General features: G+C 40.5%; 1 protein-coding gene across 1 annotated transcript in view; it reads left to right on the top strand.

The window, feature by feature from the left end:
* Positions 1 to 20,749, top strand: part of ATP13A5 (ATPase type 13A5) — a 207,555-nt gene that overhangs the window by 54,753 nt on the left and 132,053 nt on the right. The window contains exons 8-11 of the mRNA XM_006898539.1: positions 839 to 911; positions 3,708 to 3,836; positions 16,164 to 16,334; positions 18,907 to 19,064. Of these exons, the coding sequence (XP_006898601.1) occupies positions 839 to 911; positions 3,708 to 3,836; positions 16,164 to 16,334; positions 18,907 to 19,064 (531 nt within the window). The remainder of the gene's footprint in view (positions 1 to 838; positions 912 to 3,707; positions 3,837 to 16,163; positions 16,335 to 18,906; positions 19,065 to 20,749) is intronic.

Raw genomic sequence — 20,749 nt, 5'->3', positions numbered from 1 at the left:
TTTCAGCTACTTGTAGAATGCAAACTACTTGTGCCACCTAGGGATCTGATCTAAAAACAAACCTATAAATTAGAAACAGTTATTTAACTCTAGCTCCAGATAAGAAAAAGAGAGAGGTAAAGAAGCATAAAAAAATATAGGTGCACCAACATTCATGTTAAGTATTAAGATTCCAAATTGCAGTTTGAAAACTGTGAATTAATACCAGAGGTGATGATTCTTCCATATGCTATCAAAGTGCAGGCTGCATGTTCTGGTGGCCTAGTGGAAAAGGAGTTGGATTTCCAACCCAAAAGTAAGCAATTTTAGTCCACGAGTTTCTCCATGGGAGGGAAAGATAATTTCCTTCTGCACAGTTTACAGCCTCTGATAGCCAACTGGAGGGTCTGCTATGGGTCAGTTCCAACTAGGCAACAGCGAGTCAGTGAGTGCACACAATAGGAAAGCCACTGAGAGACTGAATTCAGCTTTACAGTTTACAGAGAGAGAGAATGACATAGAGAAGGGAAGTGATTTGCTGGTGGTTTTGTTCTCCTCCTGTCCAATCACACATCTTCAAGAAATGATGCCTCCATCCATTTACTTAGGTCCATGGTCAGCACATTATTCTCTCTGGAAGTGAAATATCATTAAACTACTGGACATATTTGCTACTACACGTAGAGGTTTATGTGGGAGTAGGCTTGAGGTGAGGAAGTAGAAACATGAAAAATGAAAGCTGAGCCATTTGTCCAAGGCTAGTCTGCCTGTGCCATTAGGCTTGGCACTTGCTATTTTGAGATCATGCTTTCTCATCCATGAGTTCTCTAACATTTAAACATTGACTTTACATTGGTAGCAATCAGTCAAGCTGCACAACCTTGTGGAGGATCACAACAAAGTCCAGGTTACAGTCAGCGTAAAAGACAGAGGTAAGTGACATACATCGTGCCATCTTTCACATCCTAACGTTTTAAGTGGAATGAATTTCACTTGCTCTTTATTATTAGTTAAGAAAAAGTCTTCTTTGATTGAACCAGGCCGAAGACTAAGGTGAGACAAGCTAAACAATGTAAAATATAGAGAGGCAAGACTGTGCAAATGTTGACCCTGCCCTTGCAGGGCCCCTGGAATGAGTCCCATGGTCAATATTTACTTTCAAGACCCCTCACTTGCTTTACCTTAGCCCCAATCCTGAATAGCCCTAAGAAGCTGTGCTGCAATCCCAAAGGTACATGATTTGAATCCACCAGCTGCTCTGCAGAAGGAGGCTGGACAATCTCCTTCCAAGAGATTAACTGCCTCTGAAAACCTGCTATCAGTTCAGGTTCCAATGCATAGCCTATAACAGCAACAATTAGATAGTGCAAGGTGGTTCTGAACTATTGTTCATAGGATTATAGTGAGTCATAGTTAACTTAATGGCACCTAACAACAACAAATCAAGGTTGCTTCAGATTTTCTCTGCTGCATATATTTAAATAAATGACTATTACTGGGTAAGCTTTGTTGTTGTTCTTGTTATGTACCGTTGAGTTGCTTTAGACTCATAGTGACCCTATGTTCAACAACCCTAAACCCTGCTCTATCCTGTGTCAATCGCACTGCCTCTGACACACCCATCCTGATTACCCCAGTCACTGAACCAATCCACCTCATAGAGGGCCTTCCCCTCCTGTGCCGTCCCTTCACTCTCCCAAGCATAATGTCCCTCTCCAAGTACCTGTCCCTCCTTACAACATGTCCAAAGTATGTCAGACGAAGCCCCAGAACCCTTGCCTCCAAGGAGCAGCCTGGTTTAACCCTCTCTTAGCAGTCCATGGTACATTCAATACTCTTCTCCAGCATCACAGTTCAAAAGCATCAATTCTCCTTCTATCCTCCCTAGTCATTGTCCAACTCTCTGATGCATAACAAGTGATTGCAAAAACCATGGCCTGTATCAGGCGCACCTTAGTCTCCAGAGTGACATCATTGCTCTTCAGTACCCTGGAGAGGTCCCTAACAGTAGACTTTCCCATCGCAATAACATTTTTTTTATTTCCTGGCTACTGGTGCCAAGAGTGTTGACCATGGAACCAAGCAGACTAAAGTTGTTAACAATCTCAGTCTCTTCAGCATCCATCCTGATGCTGTCAATTGGCCCAGTGGTGAGAATCTTTGTCTTCTTGACACTGAGAGCCTCAGTCCATACTGAAGGCTGCAGTCCTTGACCCTCTGCAGCAAGTGCATGAGGTCCTCCTCAGTTTCAGCAAGCAGGGTTGTGTCATCTGCATAACGCAGATTGTTGATAGATCGTCCACCAATCCTAACATCACACTTCTCCTCATACAGCCCAGCCTCTCGGATAATCTGTTCTGCATACAGGTTGAAAAGGTATGGAGATAGGACACATACCTGACATACACCTTTCCCAATTTTGAACCATGCAGTGTTTCCCTGCTCTGGTCTGATGACTTCCTTTGGTCCAAGTATAGGTTTATCATTAGCATGATCCAGTGTTCTGGGATTCCCATTCTTCTCAGATTCAGCCACAGTTTGTTATGATCCACACAGTCAAACGCCTTTGCATAATCAATGAAACACAGATAGACATTCTTCTAGTATGCCCTGCTTTCAGCTAAGATACATCTAACATCAGCTACAATATCCCTAGTACCACGACCCCTTCTAAACCCAGCCTGGACTTCTGGCAGCTCTCTGCTGATGTACTGTTCCAGTCGTTTTTGGATAATCTTCAGTAGAATCTTGCTTGCGTGTGAAATAAATGATATTGTTCTATATTTTCCACACTCTGTTGGGTCACCCTTCTTTAGAATGGGAACAAATAGAGCTCTCTTTTTTATTTCTCAACTAACTATCCCAAATAGTCTTCCAACTGCCATCTACAGCTCAAGCCTGGATGGTGCCTTTTAGGGGTCTGGCTGGACCCCATGCATTTACTCTGAGTTAGCCAGTGGTGGAGTGACCATTGCTGTCTGAAAAAAGGGAAGACCTGAGCCCTCAGACCATATAAATGATCTGCATGAGGTCTCAATCGAAGGAACAGTGTGCACTTTGGAGATCAGGAACCCAGTTAAAAGAGGAGACAGCAAAGGCACACTCACTTTTGATCAATGTCCTTGAGTAGCCACTGTGGGCAAAGCATGCAGTAGGTACTAAGATCAAGGCTAGGGCTTGTTACTGAGATAATTTGTTATTGGGGAAGAGTATTGAATATCCACAGACTGTCAGAAGAGCAAACAGATATGTCTTGGGAAAAGTGCAGCCAGAAAGCTCCTTGGAGGCAAGGATAGATAGCAAAGCTTCATTTTTTATACTTTTAACATGTTGCCACAGGAACTATTCCATGGAAAGGAATATCAAGCTTGGAAAGGTGGAAGGTCAGTGAAAGAGAAGATCCTCAATGAGATGGATTAACACAGTGACGGCAGCAATGGGGTTATATGTGCCAGGGGTGATGAGGTTAGCACAGAATAGGGCAGGGTTGAATGTGAGTCATATTCAACTTGATGGCACTTAACAACAACATATACAAGGAATCAGTTCCTTCATCATCCTAGTTTCTTCATAGAAATTTGCAATTGACTGAAGAAACATTTAAGCACCTGAGAGACAGGATAATGTTGGCCAATATGTTGATAAGGGTTTTCAGTTACTTTCATTTTAAGTAAACTCCAAAAGCTCAGCTAATCATGGATACATTGCTGATTTTTGTGTGTGTGTAGGTTTACAGGAGCTGGAATCTCGTCTCTTGGTTCCTGGAGACATTCTTATTCTCCCTGGGAAACTGTCATTGCCATGTGATGCTATTTTGATTGATGGGAATTGTGTGGTGAATGAAGGCATGCTCACAGGTAAGTGCTTGTGAAGAAATTACTTTGTGTCCAAAATCCAGAGCAAGTGTCAGCAAATCAGATCAATAAAAGTTACCTAAACAGATATGTGTTGGAGAAAGTGCAGCCAAAGTGCTCCCAGGAAACAAGGGTGGTAATACTTCATCTCACATACTTTGGGTATGTTGTTGTTATGTGCCATAGAGTTGACCATGACGCATAGTAACTCTATACACAACAGCTCTGAACCCTGCTCTCTCCTGAGCCAGTCTCACTGTCTCTGACATTCCTACTTTCATTACTCTAGTTATTGTGTCTGTCAGTCTCATCCATAGTCTTCCTCAACCCTTACAAGCACAATATCCTTCTCCATAGACTAATCTCCCCTACATGCCCAAAGTATGTGAGACAGAGTTTCAAAATCCTTGCCTCCAAAGAGCAGCTTGGTTTCACCCTCTCCAGGATAGACTTTTTTGTTCTCTTGGTAGTCCATGGTATATTACAAATTCTTCTTCAACACCGCAACACAAACACATCAATCCTTCTCCTGTAATCCTTCGTCATTGTTCAGCTCTCTAATGCATAGCAACTAATTGAAAAACCATAGCCTGGGTGAGGTAAGCCTTAGTCTCTAGACTGACATCCTTACTCTTCAGCACTCTGGAGAAGTCCCTGGCAGCAGATTTTCCCCAATGCAACTCATCTTTTGATCTCCTGACTGCTGGTGCCAAGAGTGTTGATTGTGGAGCTGAGCAAGCTGAAATTGTTGACAATCTCAATCTCTTCTCCATCTATCATGATGCTGCCAATCAGCCTAGTGGTGAGAATCTACATTTTCTTGATGTTGGGCTTCACTCTATTTTGCAAACTACAGTTCTTGACCCTCTGCAGCAAATGCTTTAGGTTCTCTTCAGTTTCAGCAAGTAAAGTTGTATCATCTGCATAACCCAAGGTATGTTGTTTGGAGGAGCTCTTCCTCTGGTGTCCTAGTGGTAAGGAGCGACACTTGATACCAAAGGCAAGTGGTTCAAATTCACCAGCTGCTCTGCAGGAGAAAGATGGGCAATTTCCTCCCATGTGATTTACTGCCTCTGAAAAACCACTGGTGGGTCAGCTATGGGTTGATTCTGTTTCAAAAGCACATCACAACAACATGTTTGTTGGAAAGAACAACATGCTTGGCAAGGTAAAGGTCAGTGAAAGAGAAGACAACCTTCAGCCGGGTGGATTGACAGCAGTAATGAGCTCAAGTGTGTCAGAGATGATGAGGGTGGCACAGGATAGGACAGGGTTCAGATCTGTTGTTCATAATGTTGCTATGAGTCGTACTCACAGCCCTTAACAACAAAATTTATGCTAGACCACAGGCTGAGCACAATGAGAATAGCCTTTTCCAATCAAATGAATACAAAATATAGGGAAACAGGGAGAGCTTAATACCAAGTAGCATAACAATTAAGCCAAAATAAATACTAAACTAGTAGAAACGCCTAATACAACATGTGATTAGTTGCCAATAGAATAATAGAGTACTTTAGGTTCAGAAAAAGGTGAGTGCACTATGCTGTTTGAGATCTAAATCTCTTAAAAAAAAATTACAAGAATGGTTTATGCACACATCCAAACAGAATACAACCAGGTGGATCTCCAACTGCCTCAGTCAAAAGCGCTAGAGATTTTATTTAGCCCTGTACCCTGGATACCTGAAGTTCCCTGGGAGGGAATCAGACCCCCAAGGTGAATCTTGAGGAAAGACATAATAAGGATACTTTCCGTTCTCCATAGAGTTCACCATCTTTCTATTTGATCTCATTGATCAGAAACCTGTTCTTCCAGATAGAATTGGAGCTGTTCTTGTTCTCATATGTACTCTGTAATGTCTACTTGAATATGTATAATCTGTAAAGCACTATTTATAAAATATCCTTTAGGAAAACATACACACACAGAGTACATGGTAATGGAAAGTAGTTTGTCTTTTTCTGTGCTTAAAAATTGCTCTATTTTTGTCTTAGTGAATGGAGTAAAGGGAAGGGGGAAACTCCACAAAACTTTTAACATCACCTCTGTGAAAAGGGAGCGTACTGTATATTTCTGAATTGCTCGAGACAAACAGATTTCACATTGAAAATGGGTCTTCTTAATTTAAAATTGCGACAAGAAAATGTAGTAAACATCAATATCCTTGGTATAATTACAAAATATACCCCTTTAATGTGCTGAAATCTAACTGCCTTATAATGAGAGCGATGAGGATTTGCATACTGATATCTTTCATGCAGAATGTTGCCATAGCACCCAGCCTGCATACTCTATCCCCAAGGAAAGCTGTCCTTCCTCTACTCAGAAGCTGTTTCCCACCTCCCACCGGTTCACAATGGAGAATGGCTTCTCCCACAGATGAGGAGTATGGCTGTGAGGAGACTAGAGCGGGAAACACCACAGTTTATTTCCTGGTTTGTTCCTGCTCCCTAACTGAAAAGGGTGTGCACTACTTGCCTCAATTCTCAAGAATTCTCTGGGCTTCAGACCTGTAGTGCAGTTAACACTTCATTCCAACAAGTGTGTAACAATTGACCTAACATTGCCTTAGATAAGTAGCTTCTTCTAGGGTCTGTTTCTGGAATATGATGCATCTGGTATTAATATGTGGGCAGTATTAAGTATTGATAAAGGCCAATTTTAGAGAAAGATATGAAACAGAAATGTCTTCTTTCTCATTAATTCCTTCAGAAAGATTTTGGGATAACCATGCTCTAAATATATTATTACTCAACCCACATGGATACTCCCACTCATGTACAATTTGTGGTGTGTTTTCTGATTGAATATTCAAAAGATTAAGGGTATATTCTTGAAACTTCAAATGTCTCGACCATATTTGTCCACAAATATGGTTCAGGTTATTTTTTTTCTTTGACTGAAAAATAGTCTGTGTTTATATTGTTGTTGTCGATTGTCTTCGAGTCGAACATAACTCAAATTGACCCTATGAATAAAAGGCCTTAAGCCCCTCTACAGCTATCAACATTTATCAAAAGTTCGTAGAGTTTCCAGAGGCATGTTGCTTAGGAATTGGATGTCACTCCTGATTCCAAACCTGTCATGGTATGTTATTGCTGTTATGTGCCATTGAGTCACCTGCGATGGATAGTAACCCTATGTATAGCAGCTCTGAACCCTTCCCTGCCCTGAGCCAGTCTCACTAATTCTGACACACTAACCCCCATTGCCCCAGTTACTGTATCAGTCCATCTCATCCGGGGTCTTCATCTCCTGCACTGTCCATTCACCCTTCTGAGCCTGATGTCCTTCTCCAAGGACCAATCTCTCCTTGCCCAATGTGAGGTGGAACTTCAAAATACTAGCCTTCAAGGAAAACGTTGGTTTCACCCTCTCCAAGAAAGACCTATTTGTTTTCCTGGCAAACCATGGTATGTTCAAGACTCTTCGCCAGCACCACAACTCAAAGGCATCTATTATTCTTCTGTCATCCTTAATCATTATCCAGATCTCTGAAGCATAACAAGTAATTAAGAAGACCATGGCCTGGATTAGGTGCACCTTTGTTTCTAGACTGACATTGTTGCTCTTCAGTACCCTGGAGAGGTCCATGATAGATTTTCCCAAAGCAATTTGTCTTTTGATTTCCTGTCTGCTGGAGTATAGAAGTCTTTTTTTTTGCTTCGCTTTTTATACAATAGTAAAAATGGCATATGCTGCCAGTATCTCTATAGGAGTTCATATGCTATAAATGACTTCTGCATGCACTTTCTTCATAGCAAAAACCAAATAGGACTAAAAGCTTAGAAACGAGGAAATTGAGGTGAACAGAGGGCAGGGCTGTTCACGAAGTGAGTGAGGGAACCAAGATTGGCGTTTGCTTCTAAATAGAAACATAAGAATGAGGAAGGTGATTCTAAAGTAGGTGACCCTCCATACCTATATCTTGTTACCCTTTCTCTCTTAATGTTCCCGTTCATATTACAGTCCCATTAATAAGGACCCACCCACATCTTGATCTCCTCAGCCTCATCTCACAGCCACAAACTCAGGTATCTAAGAAATTTATCTCTCCCCCACCCCCCATAATGTGTTTAATATACACATAACAAACACATCTTGTACAATTCCGTGATATTGTGTTCATCATGTTGTACAACTATCACCATGGTTTCCAGATTTTTTTCCCATCACCCTTTGTTTGTTGTTGTTGTTATGTGCCATCGAGTCACTTGCGACTCATAGCAACCCTATGTACAACAGCCCTAAACTCCGCTCTGTCCTGTGCCAGTCGCACCGTCTCTGACACTCCCATCCCAATTATCCCAGTCACTGAATCAATCCACCTCATAGAGGGCCTTCCTCTCCTGCACTGTCCCTCCACCCTCCCAAGCATGATGTCCCTCTCCAAGGACCGGTCTCTCCTCACAACATGTGCAAAGTTTGTTAGACAGAGCCTCAGAATCCTTGCCTCCAAGGAGCCATCCGGTTTAACCCTTTCCAGGACAAATCTGTTTGTTTTCCTAGCAGTCCATGGTATTCTCAATACTCTTCTCCAGCACCACAGCTCAAAGGCGTCAATTCTCCTTCTATCCTCCTTGGTCATTGTCCAACTCTCTGATGCATAACAAGTGATTGCAAAGACCATGGCCTGTATCAGATGCACGTTAGTTAGTCTCCAGAGAGACACCATTGCTCTTCAGTACTTTGGAGAGGTCCCTAACAGCAGACTTTCCTATGGCAATGCACCTTTTAATGCATCACCCTTTACAGAGCTCAATATTCCCTAAGCAATTCATTCACCTTTCCCCTTCTAATCTATCCATCTCTGGTAACCACTATTTTCCTTAGGTCTGTAATCATTGACCTGTCCAATTTGATACAAGTATTCACAAGCAGTCATTAGAACAGAGAAAGGAAACCCTGCATGGTCCAAAATCAGGAAAGGACATCAGTCCTAGCTCCATAACTTTTCAGTCTATATGTGGAACAGATCATTTAGGAGGCTGGACTTCATGAGGAGGAATGTGGCATCAGGATTGAAGGAAGACTCATCAAAACCTGCGTTATGCAGATGACACAACCTTGCTTACTGAAACTGAGGAGGACTTGAAGCACTTATTGCAGAAGGTCAAAGACCGTAGTCTTCAATTTAGATTGAAACTCAACATCAAGAAGACAAAGATTCTCACCATTTAGACAGATTGGGCAGCACCATGATAGAGGGAGAAGAGATTGAGGTTCCTCGGCTCTGCAATCAACACTCTTGGCACCAGCCATCAAGAAATCAAAAGATTACTTGCTCTGCGGAAAGTTGCTATCAGGGACTTCTCCAAAGTACTAAAGACCATCAATTTCTGTCTCGAGACTAAGGTGTGCCTGATTTAGGCCATGGTCTTTGCAATTACTTGCTTTGCATCAGAGAGCCGGCAATGACTAAAGTTGAAAGAAGAATTGATGTCTTTGAGTTGTGGTGAAGAGAAGAGTATTGAATACTCCATGGACTGCCAAGAGAGCAAGCAGGTTTATACTGGAGAGGATGAAATCAGGCTGGTCCTTGGAGGCAAGGATTCTGAAGCTTTGTATCACACACTTTGGGTTTGTGGCCAGGTGGGACCAGTCCCTGAAGAAAGACATCATGCTTGATAGAGTGGAGGCACAGTACAGGAGAGGAAGACCCTGGATGAAATGGACTGACACAGTAACTGGAGTAATGGGGGTAGGTGTGTTGGAGTCAGTGAGAGACTGGCTCAGGTAGGGCAGTGTTCAGAGCTATTGTGCATAGAGTCACTAAGAGTCACATGACTCAATGGCACATAACAACAACATAATGTTTATCCTTTCTTTGGCGGCTGACATATTTCCCAAGTTCTTGAAATAAAAAAAAAAGCTCATTTTAGAAATCAAATCAAACCCACTGCCATCAAGGGGAGCCCTACTCATAATGATCTTCCACTGTCCTGTCCCAGAGGCTGTGAATCTTAATGCGAGGCAACTGGTTCATCTTTAGCCTGAGGAACAGCTGGTGGATTCAACCATCGACCAAGATGTAACAAACTACATCGCCAAGGCAACTACATTGGGCTTTTCTTTTGGCTCTAAATTTTGTCAGCTTTTAAAGTATTCAGTGTCGTGTCTGGTAAGAGTCAAACAAGTCCACAAGTGAGCAGGCTCCTTCTCCCTGTCTTGGTAGCTTAAGGCCTTCAAGGCCCTGGAAGAGTCACCTGGTTTAGGTCAGCTCCTGCTTCTCCCACTGCCATTCTATTTGGGGCTGTGACAACTATGAGATCTGTCTATCTGGAAAGGGATGCTGGTTCAGATGCTTATGAGCTTGTTCCACCTGTTTCAGTACAGGTCCCTGGGGCTTTATTTCTAGACTTGCCTTTATGCACTGTTAGAAACGTGTGAACGCTCAGCTACTGATTTATAGGTTGAGAGTAGAATCCACTCAGAGGCGCTATGGAAGAAAAACTGGATGATCTGCTCTGGTAAAGATTGTTGCTGTTTTTAGGTACTGTTGAGGCAACTAGTACTCACAGCGCCCTTAGATCATTGCTTAATAATATATAGAACATCATCTGCAGTTAGCTCTGGCCTGCACTGTCTTCCCATCTCTAATAAGCTCAAGTCTATTGTTCCAGTTGATGTGTGGGACAGTTCTGCCACACCAAGTTTGCTATCAGTCAGGACTGACTTGGCAGTATTTAATAATAACAAGGCAACATCTCTGTTTCCTTTGTATGCTCTTCCAACTCCCAGAAGGAGGTCTCTGAAAGCCACAATCAAGCATATGGATGACTTTTGAAACTCAAAAAGCCAGCTATCAACTCCCATGTTCTTTTCTGTTTGTTTCTTTTCTTCTTTTATAGTTTCTTGATTCATCTCGAGATCTGGCTCCTCTCAAAGGAGAGAAGTGAAGAGGCAGAAGACGTTACCATGAGAGAAAAGCTATTAAAGTTTTTACTTAGAACTTTTTTCTTTTTTTTTTGCCAGTGGTCTCTTGACAAACCAGCTAAATTTGTTTTCTATTCTTATACATATTGAGCACTATGCTAACATTGTATGGAAATTAAAAAAATTGAACTTTGGAATTTAGTTTTAATTATTGCTAAGGACAAAACATCCAAAAATAGAAGCCAATTTTCATGTATGCGAAAAGGAAACAACTTAAGTGGCTCTTTAAAAGCGAATTTCTTTTTCTCTCTTCCCTTTATCCTTTCCTTTCATCTTTCTTTTTTGCCTGGTATCCTTCCTCCCCTTTATCCTCTTTTATTTATTCATTTAATCAAATTTCAGAGGTACAACTAAGTGTCAGGTCCTCTACTATGGGGTCCCCAACATACTTGAGAAACACATCCTACCTTCCAAGATATGTTTCTAGTAGTCCCCAAGTACAAGTGAATAAGGATATGTTGTTGTTGTTGTTATGTGCCATCAAGTCACTTGCAACTCATAGTGACTCTATGTACAACAGCCCTAAACTCTGCTCTGTCCTGTGCCAATTGCACTGTCTCTGATACAACCATCCCAATTACCCCAGTCGCTGAATCAATCCACCTATCTTCCCCTCCTGTGCCATCCTTCCACCCTACCAAGCATGATGTCCCTCTCCAAGGACCTGTCCCTCCTTACAACATGTCCAAAGTATGTCAGATGAAGCTTCAGAATTCTTGCCTCCAAGGAGCCACCTGGTTTAACCCTCTCAAGGATGAATCTGTTTGTTTTCCTAGCCCTCAATACTCTTCTCTAGCACCACAGCTCAAAGGCATCAATTCTTCTTCTATCCTCCTTAGTCATTGTCCAACCCTCTGATGCATAACAAGTGATAGCAAAGACTATGGCCTGTATCAGATGCAGCTTAGTCTCCAGAGAGACACCATTGCTCTTCAGTACTTTGGAGAGGTCCCTAACAGCAGGCTTTCCCATCGCAATACATCTTTTAATTTCCTGGCTGCTGGTGTCAAGAGTGTTGACTGTGGAGCCAAGACAACTAAAGCTGTGAACAGTCTCAATCTCTTTACCATCCATCCTGATGCTGCCAATTGGCCCAGTGGTGAGAATCTTTGTCTTCTTGACATTGAGCCTCAATCCATATAGGAGGCTGCAGTCCTTGACACTCTGCAGCAGGCGTTTCAGGTCCTCCTCAGTTTCACAAAGCAGGGTTGTGTCATCTGCATAACACAGATTGTTGATAGATCTTCCACCAATCCTGATCCCACATTTCTCCTCATGGAGCCCAGCCTCCTGGATAATCTGTTCTGCATACAGATTGAAAAGGTATGGAGACAGGACACATCCCTGGCATACATCTTTCCCAATTTTGAACCAGGCAGTGTTTCCTTGCTCTGTTCAGACAACTGCCTCTTGGTCCAAGTATAGGTTTCTCATTAGCACAATCAAGTATTCTGGGATTCTCATTCTTCTCAGAGTCAGCCACAGTTTGTTATGATCCACACAGTCAAACACCTTTGCATAGTTAATGAAACACAGATATATATTCCTCTGGTATTCCCTGCATTCAGCTAAGGTCCATCTAACATTAGCTACAATATCCCCAGTACCACGACCCCTTCTAAACCCAGCCTGGACTTCTGGCAGTTCTGTGCTGATGTGCTGTTCCGGTCATTTTTGGATAATCTTCAGTAGCATTTAAAATATTGTCATTAAGTGGCTCCTGGTTTATGGTGAACATGGAGAGGACCATTATTGCTCTACAAATACAGATATTATCTCTCTTTCTAGACACTGAATGAATACCTGGGCACAGGAACTTCAACTTATTTGTAGCACAACAGCCAGAAGTCCCAGGTCTAGGAGCCAACTATTGATGAGCATAGAGCTTTCTGAAACTTTGTCCAGCCTCTTTAGATCCCCTACTTTGGTTGGCAAATACTTTTTCTTTTCATTCAGTCCATATTAATATGTGATTCGCTTAAAAGGGACTGCATAAAATCATCACATTTGAGGGTTATCTATGGAACATATTGTCTCTCAATGACTTCTCTGTCATTGAGCACGTAAATACCTGCCTGTCTAATAATACCATCAGTATGAGAGCAGAAAATGTTCATTAATATATGCATACAAGAATATAGATTAATGTTGTATAATCCAAAGGTAGACAAACATTTGAAATTACCTGTAGGTATTTGGTTTTTATAAAGTTTCTCTTCAGTATCACTTATTGTGAAGAATAATTAAACATTATAGATACAAAAATAATTTAAAAACAATGCACCATCATGATTTTTTAGACTTTTTCCAAAAGCTATATCCCCTTGACAAAGCTGTTTAGTGTGCAACTGAAAAATTTCAATGTACACACTCCATGAGATATCATAATCATTTTAGGGGAAATGATTGAGGGACAGTGTCTGGCTAAAGAGATTTTCTAAAGAATATCTAAGACAACTAATAAACATTTCATAGCTTCTTTCACCTCAGAGTATAAAAAATTGCATCATTGTATAAAACTAGGTTGGAAAAATCAATCACAGAAAAGCTTAGGTGATACTTTTTATTTAATTCACATTTGCTTTCAACAAAATATGTATATTTTGAATCTATTTATGCCATTAAGGAAAATGGAGAGTATAAATAAGTTGAAGTCCCTGTGCTTAGTTATAGAGTAGAGAGATATTACCTGTATTTGTATAACCATAATCAATATATTACTATTGCCAAATTATAAATATGATACATTATCTTGCTAACTGAACATTTAGGCCAAGACTGATGAGATTTTGAACTCGTTCTAGTGCTCTTCAAATCTGGGAGCCAAGTAGTGTTATTAGCATTTTCATTTTTGCCTCTAAAATGGATCCCTTTTGAATTCCGAGTTAGCTCATTGACCGTGAAATACTCTCCGTTTCAGTCGTCAGGGAAAGGCAAAGGAAGGTGTGCGCGAAGGTTGAGTAACCTGGCTTAGCTAGAGCTTGTGTGGGGACATCACAGGCAACATGCTCAAACAGTGGAGCATAAAGGAAGACAGTGCAGGGGGTGAAGACCCAGGATGAGCTGGATTGTCTCAGTGACTGGAGAGCTGGAATTAGGTCTGTCAGAGACAATGAGATTAGCTTGGGATAGCGCAGCAGTCAGAGCTAATGTACAAAGTTTTTATGAGCCACAGGTGACTCAATGTCACATAACAACAACAACAACAAGAGATTTTTGGAATCTAGCAGGGGTGCTTGGGTTCCTTTTAGCAACGCAATGGAAAAAAAGTCAATGAGCATTAGCATAGGGTGATTAAAGGTGGAGCTTTCATAGGATTTATTTGGAAGTGGTAGGAGATGACCCAAGAGGGGTACTGGATATAAGAGACTATTTAGAAAGGTGAGATGGATTGTGGTTTGTTCTTGAAAACAATGTATTTTAATTTTATAAATAAACTAGTGTTGGAGGAGGATCAGTTCCACTGTACCATTTCCTAGTTGTGGTTAAGTCCCTTCTGACTCATACGGAACCGATGTGTGTCAGATTGAGACTGTGCTCTACAAGATTTTCAGTGACTGATTTTTCTGAAATACACTATGACACTCTTCTCTGGATATACCTCTAGATGGACTAAAACTTCCAACCTATTGGTTGATAACCAAGAGAAGTAGCATTTACAGTCACTAACTAGAAATAATCATCCTGAAGTTATGTTTGCACTTCAGAGAACTAAACAAATCACAGCTAAACATTCATTAATACTGAGATTGCCACCAGCATCACTGGAGCCAAGCCTCACACACCCAAAGGTGGCTCAGTTCAGTGAGTAACACGCAGAAGAATGACACAGCAGAACAAGGAGAATCTAGGAGCAAGCAGAGCACTGAATGAGGAGCGATCTAAGATGATGATGAGACTTTAAATTAGTGACTCAGTAAAGCGGTGGAACCGTAAGTAAAAATTCATTACTGTGGAGCTGAAACCAACTAACAGCTGACCCTTCCGCAGGTTTTCTATCTTGTAGAGCAGGTGATGGATTCGACCATCTGCCTTCAGGTGGGCAGTGTGATTTCCTCTTTATTAGGCCATCAGCACCCCCAAAAGTCAGAAAGAAGTTTAGGGATAAAACTATTAATATAGATTTTGACTATGTTCACTCGGAAAGGCTAAATCAGCTGTTCAGATTGGGATGAACCACCCAAACTGGGAATTGTAGATCCTGGGACACAGGAGAAATGAAGACAGACATTAGTAATGTATCTCTGAGATCCTAAAGAATGTGAATAAAAGCTGAGATTATCCAGGAAAAGAAAAGAGACACCTTGTCTTAATAATATTACTTTCTGTCTATGCTTCTAAAACATTATGAAGCTACTTCGGAAAGCTTATGAAGGGATTTCTCCCCCCTTCATCTTTGTATATCTGAGCTTGACCACTTCTTGACCTCTACCCTCATATTCAATATCTCAAGTATCTTCAAATATTTTTAATGACAAGAGACACCCATCTCTTTCTCTAACCTTACCTAAGAACACTGTTATCTCTTCATTAATCTGTCTAATCCTGTTCTCCTTTCCAGTTGTCATTTATACATTGTTTCAGATAACTATTTTGATCCTGAAGTTTTGGTTAGATGGGACTACTTGATAGTATTACCATAACACTTGGTGCTATTACCAAAACAGTAGTAGAATCAATACTTGGTATTACTATCAAACACTCACTGTGGGTGTTATCAACTGTTTACTAGCTTGGTTTCTATTTGTCTTGTTCATTATTACATTCACAGCACAGTAAGTGGTACAGAATAAGCACTTAAAATTTCATGTTGAATGAATGAATGGATAGGTGAGTGAATGATGAAAAGTGCATACACTCAAAGCTTCACATGTGGAAACTTACGTGAAGCAGAAACCCTCGCTAGAGAAGAACAACAGAAATATTTTACACTTAAGTGAGCACTAGGAAATACTAAGACTGTGTACCCTGCTGGGGGCAGGAAACTTGCAAGATCAGAATAAAACAAAGCAGTCTCATCAAGTTCTTGCTTTCTTAGTTTTCACTGTAGTAATAACTATTTATGTGATTCACCAAAAAGTCATTCATTACCTAGAATCCTGCTATGTAAACACTTAGGGGGCATGATTAAGATGATAGTTCTCCTGGCGAAAATAAATTGCTTTTCAAATTATAATAGCTAACCATGCAGACTAGGTGTTGGAAAAATTAAGTATTTGAAACATGATCAAGTTTACCCTTGTCTGCACCAGCAGCATCCCTGAGTGCTCTTCATTTAATCCCTAGGCTGGGCATTAGGATTGTGAATGTTGTGTTCGGAAACATCAGCTCTAAAATAATTACCTAAATTTGTGTTGAACCAACAAAATGGGATTTTTTTATTTTTTTTAGGAGAAAGCATACCTGTTACAAAGACCCCTTTGCCCCACTCGGAGAACACCATGCCCTGGAAATCTCACAGCCTGGAGGATTATCGGAGACATGTCCTTTTTTGTGGAACAGAAGTTATCCAGGTTAAGCCCTCTGGTCAGGGACCTGTAAAAGCAGTTGTTTTGCAAACAGGTTAGTAGGTGCTTCTTTTGCAAATTTAGTCCACCTTTAAAGGAGAACAGAGTTGGATTAAGAACATTTTGATTCAGGTCTCTGAGTTTGCCACTTTCTGGTAATGACAATTGTATTATTTTCCAGACAGACTTTTGTTTGCCTATCAGTTCCAACACTGTTAGAACTCTTCAGTGTATTAAAGCTATACATGGATGAAGTAAAGTTCCTCAAATGGAAACCTATGGTCTTCATTTTGCTGTGTACACAGGCTTTTTCTTTTTTCCTAGTACACATCTCTGCTGAATGATTAAAAATAAGATTCAGTAACTCCCACTATGAAGACACAGAAACTTACTGCTGGGGTGTTATTTCAACCTCACTGGGTATATCCACCTGGATGCCCTTCAAACAGTTTAAAGTCAACACATCAAAAAGTGATTGCTTCTTGTATGGCCTCATTCTGTTAACAGCATGTCTGTGCACAAGTCACTTAATATCATCTTTAAGTCTTCACTGCCCCAAACACAAAACAAGTGTCAAATGTTGTTGACTTTACAAAGACTTGCTTTCACCTTATCCTTTCATCCACACTGTTGGGATTTTGTCCGGGTAACCCTCACCTCGTGCCTAGGCTATTAAAAAGAAATAGTCTTTCAAATATTTTGTTTTAAAGTTTGTCCCAATTTTTCTCTAACATACTCCCCAGTCTGTCACTCAAATCACATTTCTAAAAATTAGTTTGTAGAGGTCCATACCATAATGGGAAATTTTCATGATTAGAATAAGTCCCATTTCTTTTTTATAAGGCAGTGCCTGATAAAGATTGTCCATGATCAGGTCTCATCAATTTGTTCTCACCCCTAACCTCTGTTTCTGCTAACCCACAGATCCAAACCACACAATGAATTCAATACCTCCACTCTTTAGTATCATCTGTGACTCAATTGCTATAACCATTTTTTAAGAACTAAAACTGTAAATGGAAATCTTATTGATGTTGAGCAGGTTTTCAGAGACTGCAAATCACACAGGAGAGTGTTCATTTTCCTCGTGTGGAGCCGCTAATGAATTTGAACCACCAAAAAGGAACCACCTTAAAATTAGCATAATAACTGCCCATTAACTATGCCACCAGAGCTCCTCTAAAATGATACGGTTGGTTTTATGTTCAAACTCATTTCTCACACAAGAAGAAACTAACGGGTGTGGATTTTGAAGTCTTTAAAACACTAAGATGATGAGTTAGAGGAAACTGCTCATTTTCACAAAGGCTGTAAAGCTATATTGGAGGAGACCAGAATCTGGTTCAGATGGGTTTTCACCAAACCATAGGAATAGGTGTGTTTCAAACTACTAGAATTGAATCACGTCTATAACATATAGCAGCCAATCATATCATCAACAACTAAGATATAAATGAGTACTTATTGACTTTTAGATAAGTAGTTCCAAACCACAAGCTGATCCAAAGGAGAAAGATGAACAATCTCCTCCCACAAGGATTTATAGCCTTGGAAGCCTGTGGATGATCACTATGGATCAAAGCAACCCGATGGCAGTGGGTTTGATTTTCTGTTCACTGAGTACTATTCACTGAGGAAGAAAGAAAACAGTTGTAGTACATTCATGATGCTTAAAAATGAAGATGGTTGGTACAGCAAATGCATGGATGTACAACTAACTGATACTTGCAGAGATGATAGATGGCAAACACCTAAGCATGGTGGGGACCACAAAGAAGGAGATATCTTAGGTATTTCATATGGTAGGAAAATTTTGAAGATCAGAAAAGTCCTATCAGAGAGTGGAAAAGGATTTGCTAATTGTGCCTAAACACAAAGGCAGGACTGTTCAGGGATAATATGAAACTAGTTAGCAGGTGAGAGCAGTCTACTCAAGTAGGGGAAGATGTGGTTGAAGGGAACCTGGAACACCATGTCTAGCAATTGTGTTATTATTCTACACCATAGCACATCTAGTGAGGTTTTTGATCAAGTCAATGACATGATTGAAGATACTTGCCTGTATATTTTTAACAAATTGTTTGTCCTTGTGTTTTCCTTACTTTTTAATTCTCCATTTATTTTCACCACCTATCTGTGTTTCATGCTTGGGAAAGTAGGGTCAACTGAAGAAAGGAAGAATTTCAATGAGATGGATTGACACAGTGATTGCAACAATGAACTTGAGCATGGAAGAGGTTGTGAGGTAGTACAGGGCAGGGCCAAGTTTTAATCTGTTGTCCATAGAATCACAATGAGTTGTAGTCCACCACCACCAACAAGAATAACAACTTCTATGCTTTTAAACCTTTCATTTCTCTGATCACTTAATTCCCCAGCTCTTTCATCTTCTTTTATACAACCCTTCAGTAGCAGTGATGTGTGCATAAAATAAATGAAACAAAGCTAAATGAGTGCCATTTATTGCTCCTTATAATTAAGAGTGAATGTACTCTTAGCTCATGGGAATGTTCTCTTTAGTCCTATTCAAATGGTCCTCTCACTCAATCTTTAACTCAATCTAAACTATTTTAGGTTTTCAAAGAAACAATATTAAAGAACCTGGCTCCATTATTGTCTTCATGTAGGTTACAATACAGCTAAAGGCGACTTGGTGAGATCCATCCTCTACCCCCGGCCTTTGAACTTCAAACTGTACAGTGATGCCTTTAAGTTCATTGTGTTCCTGGCTTGCCTTGGCGTTGTCGGTTTTTTCTATGCCCTTGGGGTATATATGTACCATGGGGTAAGTACTAGGTTTTTCAATAGCACAGTTTATTTAAGAGCCTGACTTTACTCAACAGGGTTAGATAAAGTGATGTCTTAGTCTCCTCATATTGTCAAGTAGTACAATAGAACTTTTTCAGATGTCAGAAATAATTCTGTATCCTCACTCTCCTAATATAGTAGACATTAGCCACATGTTTTGAGCACTTGGAATGTATCTAGCATGACTGTGGAAATGAAATTTTAAATTGTGTTTCCATTTACTTACATTTAAATAGCTATATGTGATACTGTGTGTTGTTATATGAAGTTCAGACAGAACCAACTTGTATCTCACCCTCTGGCAAGTTTTCAGAGGCTGTGAATTACATGGGAAGAGATTCTTCATCTTAATCCCTAAGAATAGTTGGTGGATTTGAATTGTCTGCCTTTGGGTTGGCAATACAAGTCTTTACCCATTAGGCCATCAGAGCTCCCAACTAACATTGTTTACTATCAAGTCAGAACTGACCTGTAGCTGATCTTCCAGCAGGTTTTCAGAAGCAGTAAATCACGAAGGAGGAGACTGTTCATCTGTCATCTGCAGAGGAGCTTGTCGATTCAAATGACAAAACTTTGGGTTGCAGAGTGGCGTATACTCGGGGTGGGGTGTGTGTGTGGGGGGGGATTGTGTACCAATGAAGGAGTTTTGCTTTTACTTTTCAAGGAGAGGAGCAAACTTGGTGGTGGGCAGGGAGAAAAGTGCAACAATGAATGAATGGAATTCCAAAATCTCTGTTGGTGTTCATTCAAATTAATAAAAAAACCCCAAAACAAACAAACAAAAAACCCTTTGGCTTTGCAGTCCAATTCTTTATGACTAATCCACTAGAGCTCCCTCAACAAAGGTAGACAGTGGCAATTGCATAATACAATGCAGCTATTAAAAGTGGCAAATTCACCACTTGTTGGCCATCTTGTAGGGAATAATAGTTTAAATTTTGTGTAGTACTTGTGATACCTAAAACCATACAATCTCAGAGAAAATACATTTTTCTCAAGGCTGATGAGAAAAATTTAATCAATATTTCAGAGAGAGGGAAAGGCATGCTAATTTATGTCAGTAAACCACAAAGAAAGACTTGCATAGAAGCTTTCTGAAATCAGTAAGTAATTAAGAGATAAGTCTCAAAGGATAGATGCAGATAGGAATGAAAGGGACCTTGAACACCATGCCTAGAAAATGGAACATTCTCTTACAGTGTGTGGAAGTAGTCATTGCCTCAGGAAATACCCAGGCCACCATACAGTTTAAGGGCTATCTGTGCATCCTGAGTGAATTCTGAAAGAAAATTAAATGTCTCTATGTTTTTATGTGGTTTGGGTGAAATTCCAGGGCAAATTTCATTCCCCTTCAACAAAAACGTATGCATTTTCCCCTCTGACATTTGTTGCAATGCCCTCAGTGTAACAGCTCTCTTTCTTTCTCCTCTTTTCACTGCCTTGTATGTTCTTCTGTCCGAGTCTTTGTCCAGTCTGAGCTTTGTTTTGGGGCAAATGCTTCTTTTGGTCTCTTATGGTTGATTGTTCTGAGGATTACATTGCTTATGAGTATTAGCGTTGCGTTTATAGCTCTATTTTTAAAATTTTGTCTATTAAATATCTAATTTCACACAACTGCCTACCACAGAGATTCCTCTTCCCTTTAAGCTTCAGGGTATCAAG

This window comes from Elephantulus edwardii, unplaced genomic scaffold (assembly GCF_000299155.1).
Source record: "Elephantulus edwardii isolate Elephantulus edwardi_28Jun2011 unplaced genomic scaffold, EleEdw1.0 scaffold00232, whole genome shotgun sequence".
Classification (NCBI taxonomy): Eukaryota; Metazoa; Chordata; class Mammalia; order Macroscelidea; family Macroscelididae; genus Elephantulus; species Elephantulus edwardii.
Note: the sequence above shows the minus strand (reverse complement) of the source record. Positions and strands in the feature narration are given on the sequence as shown.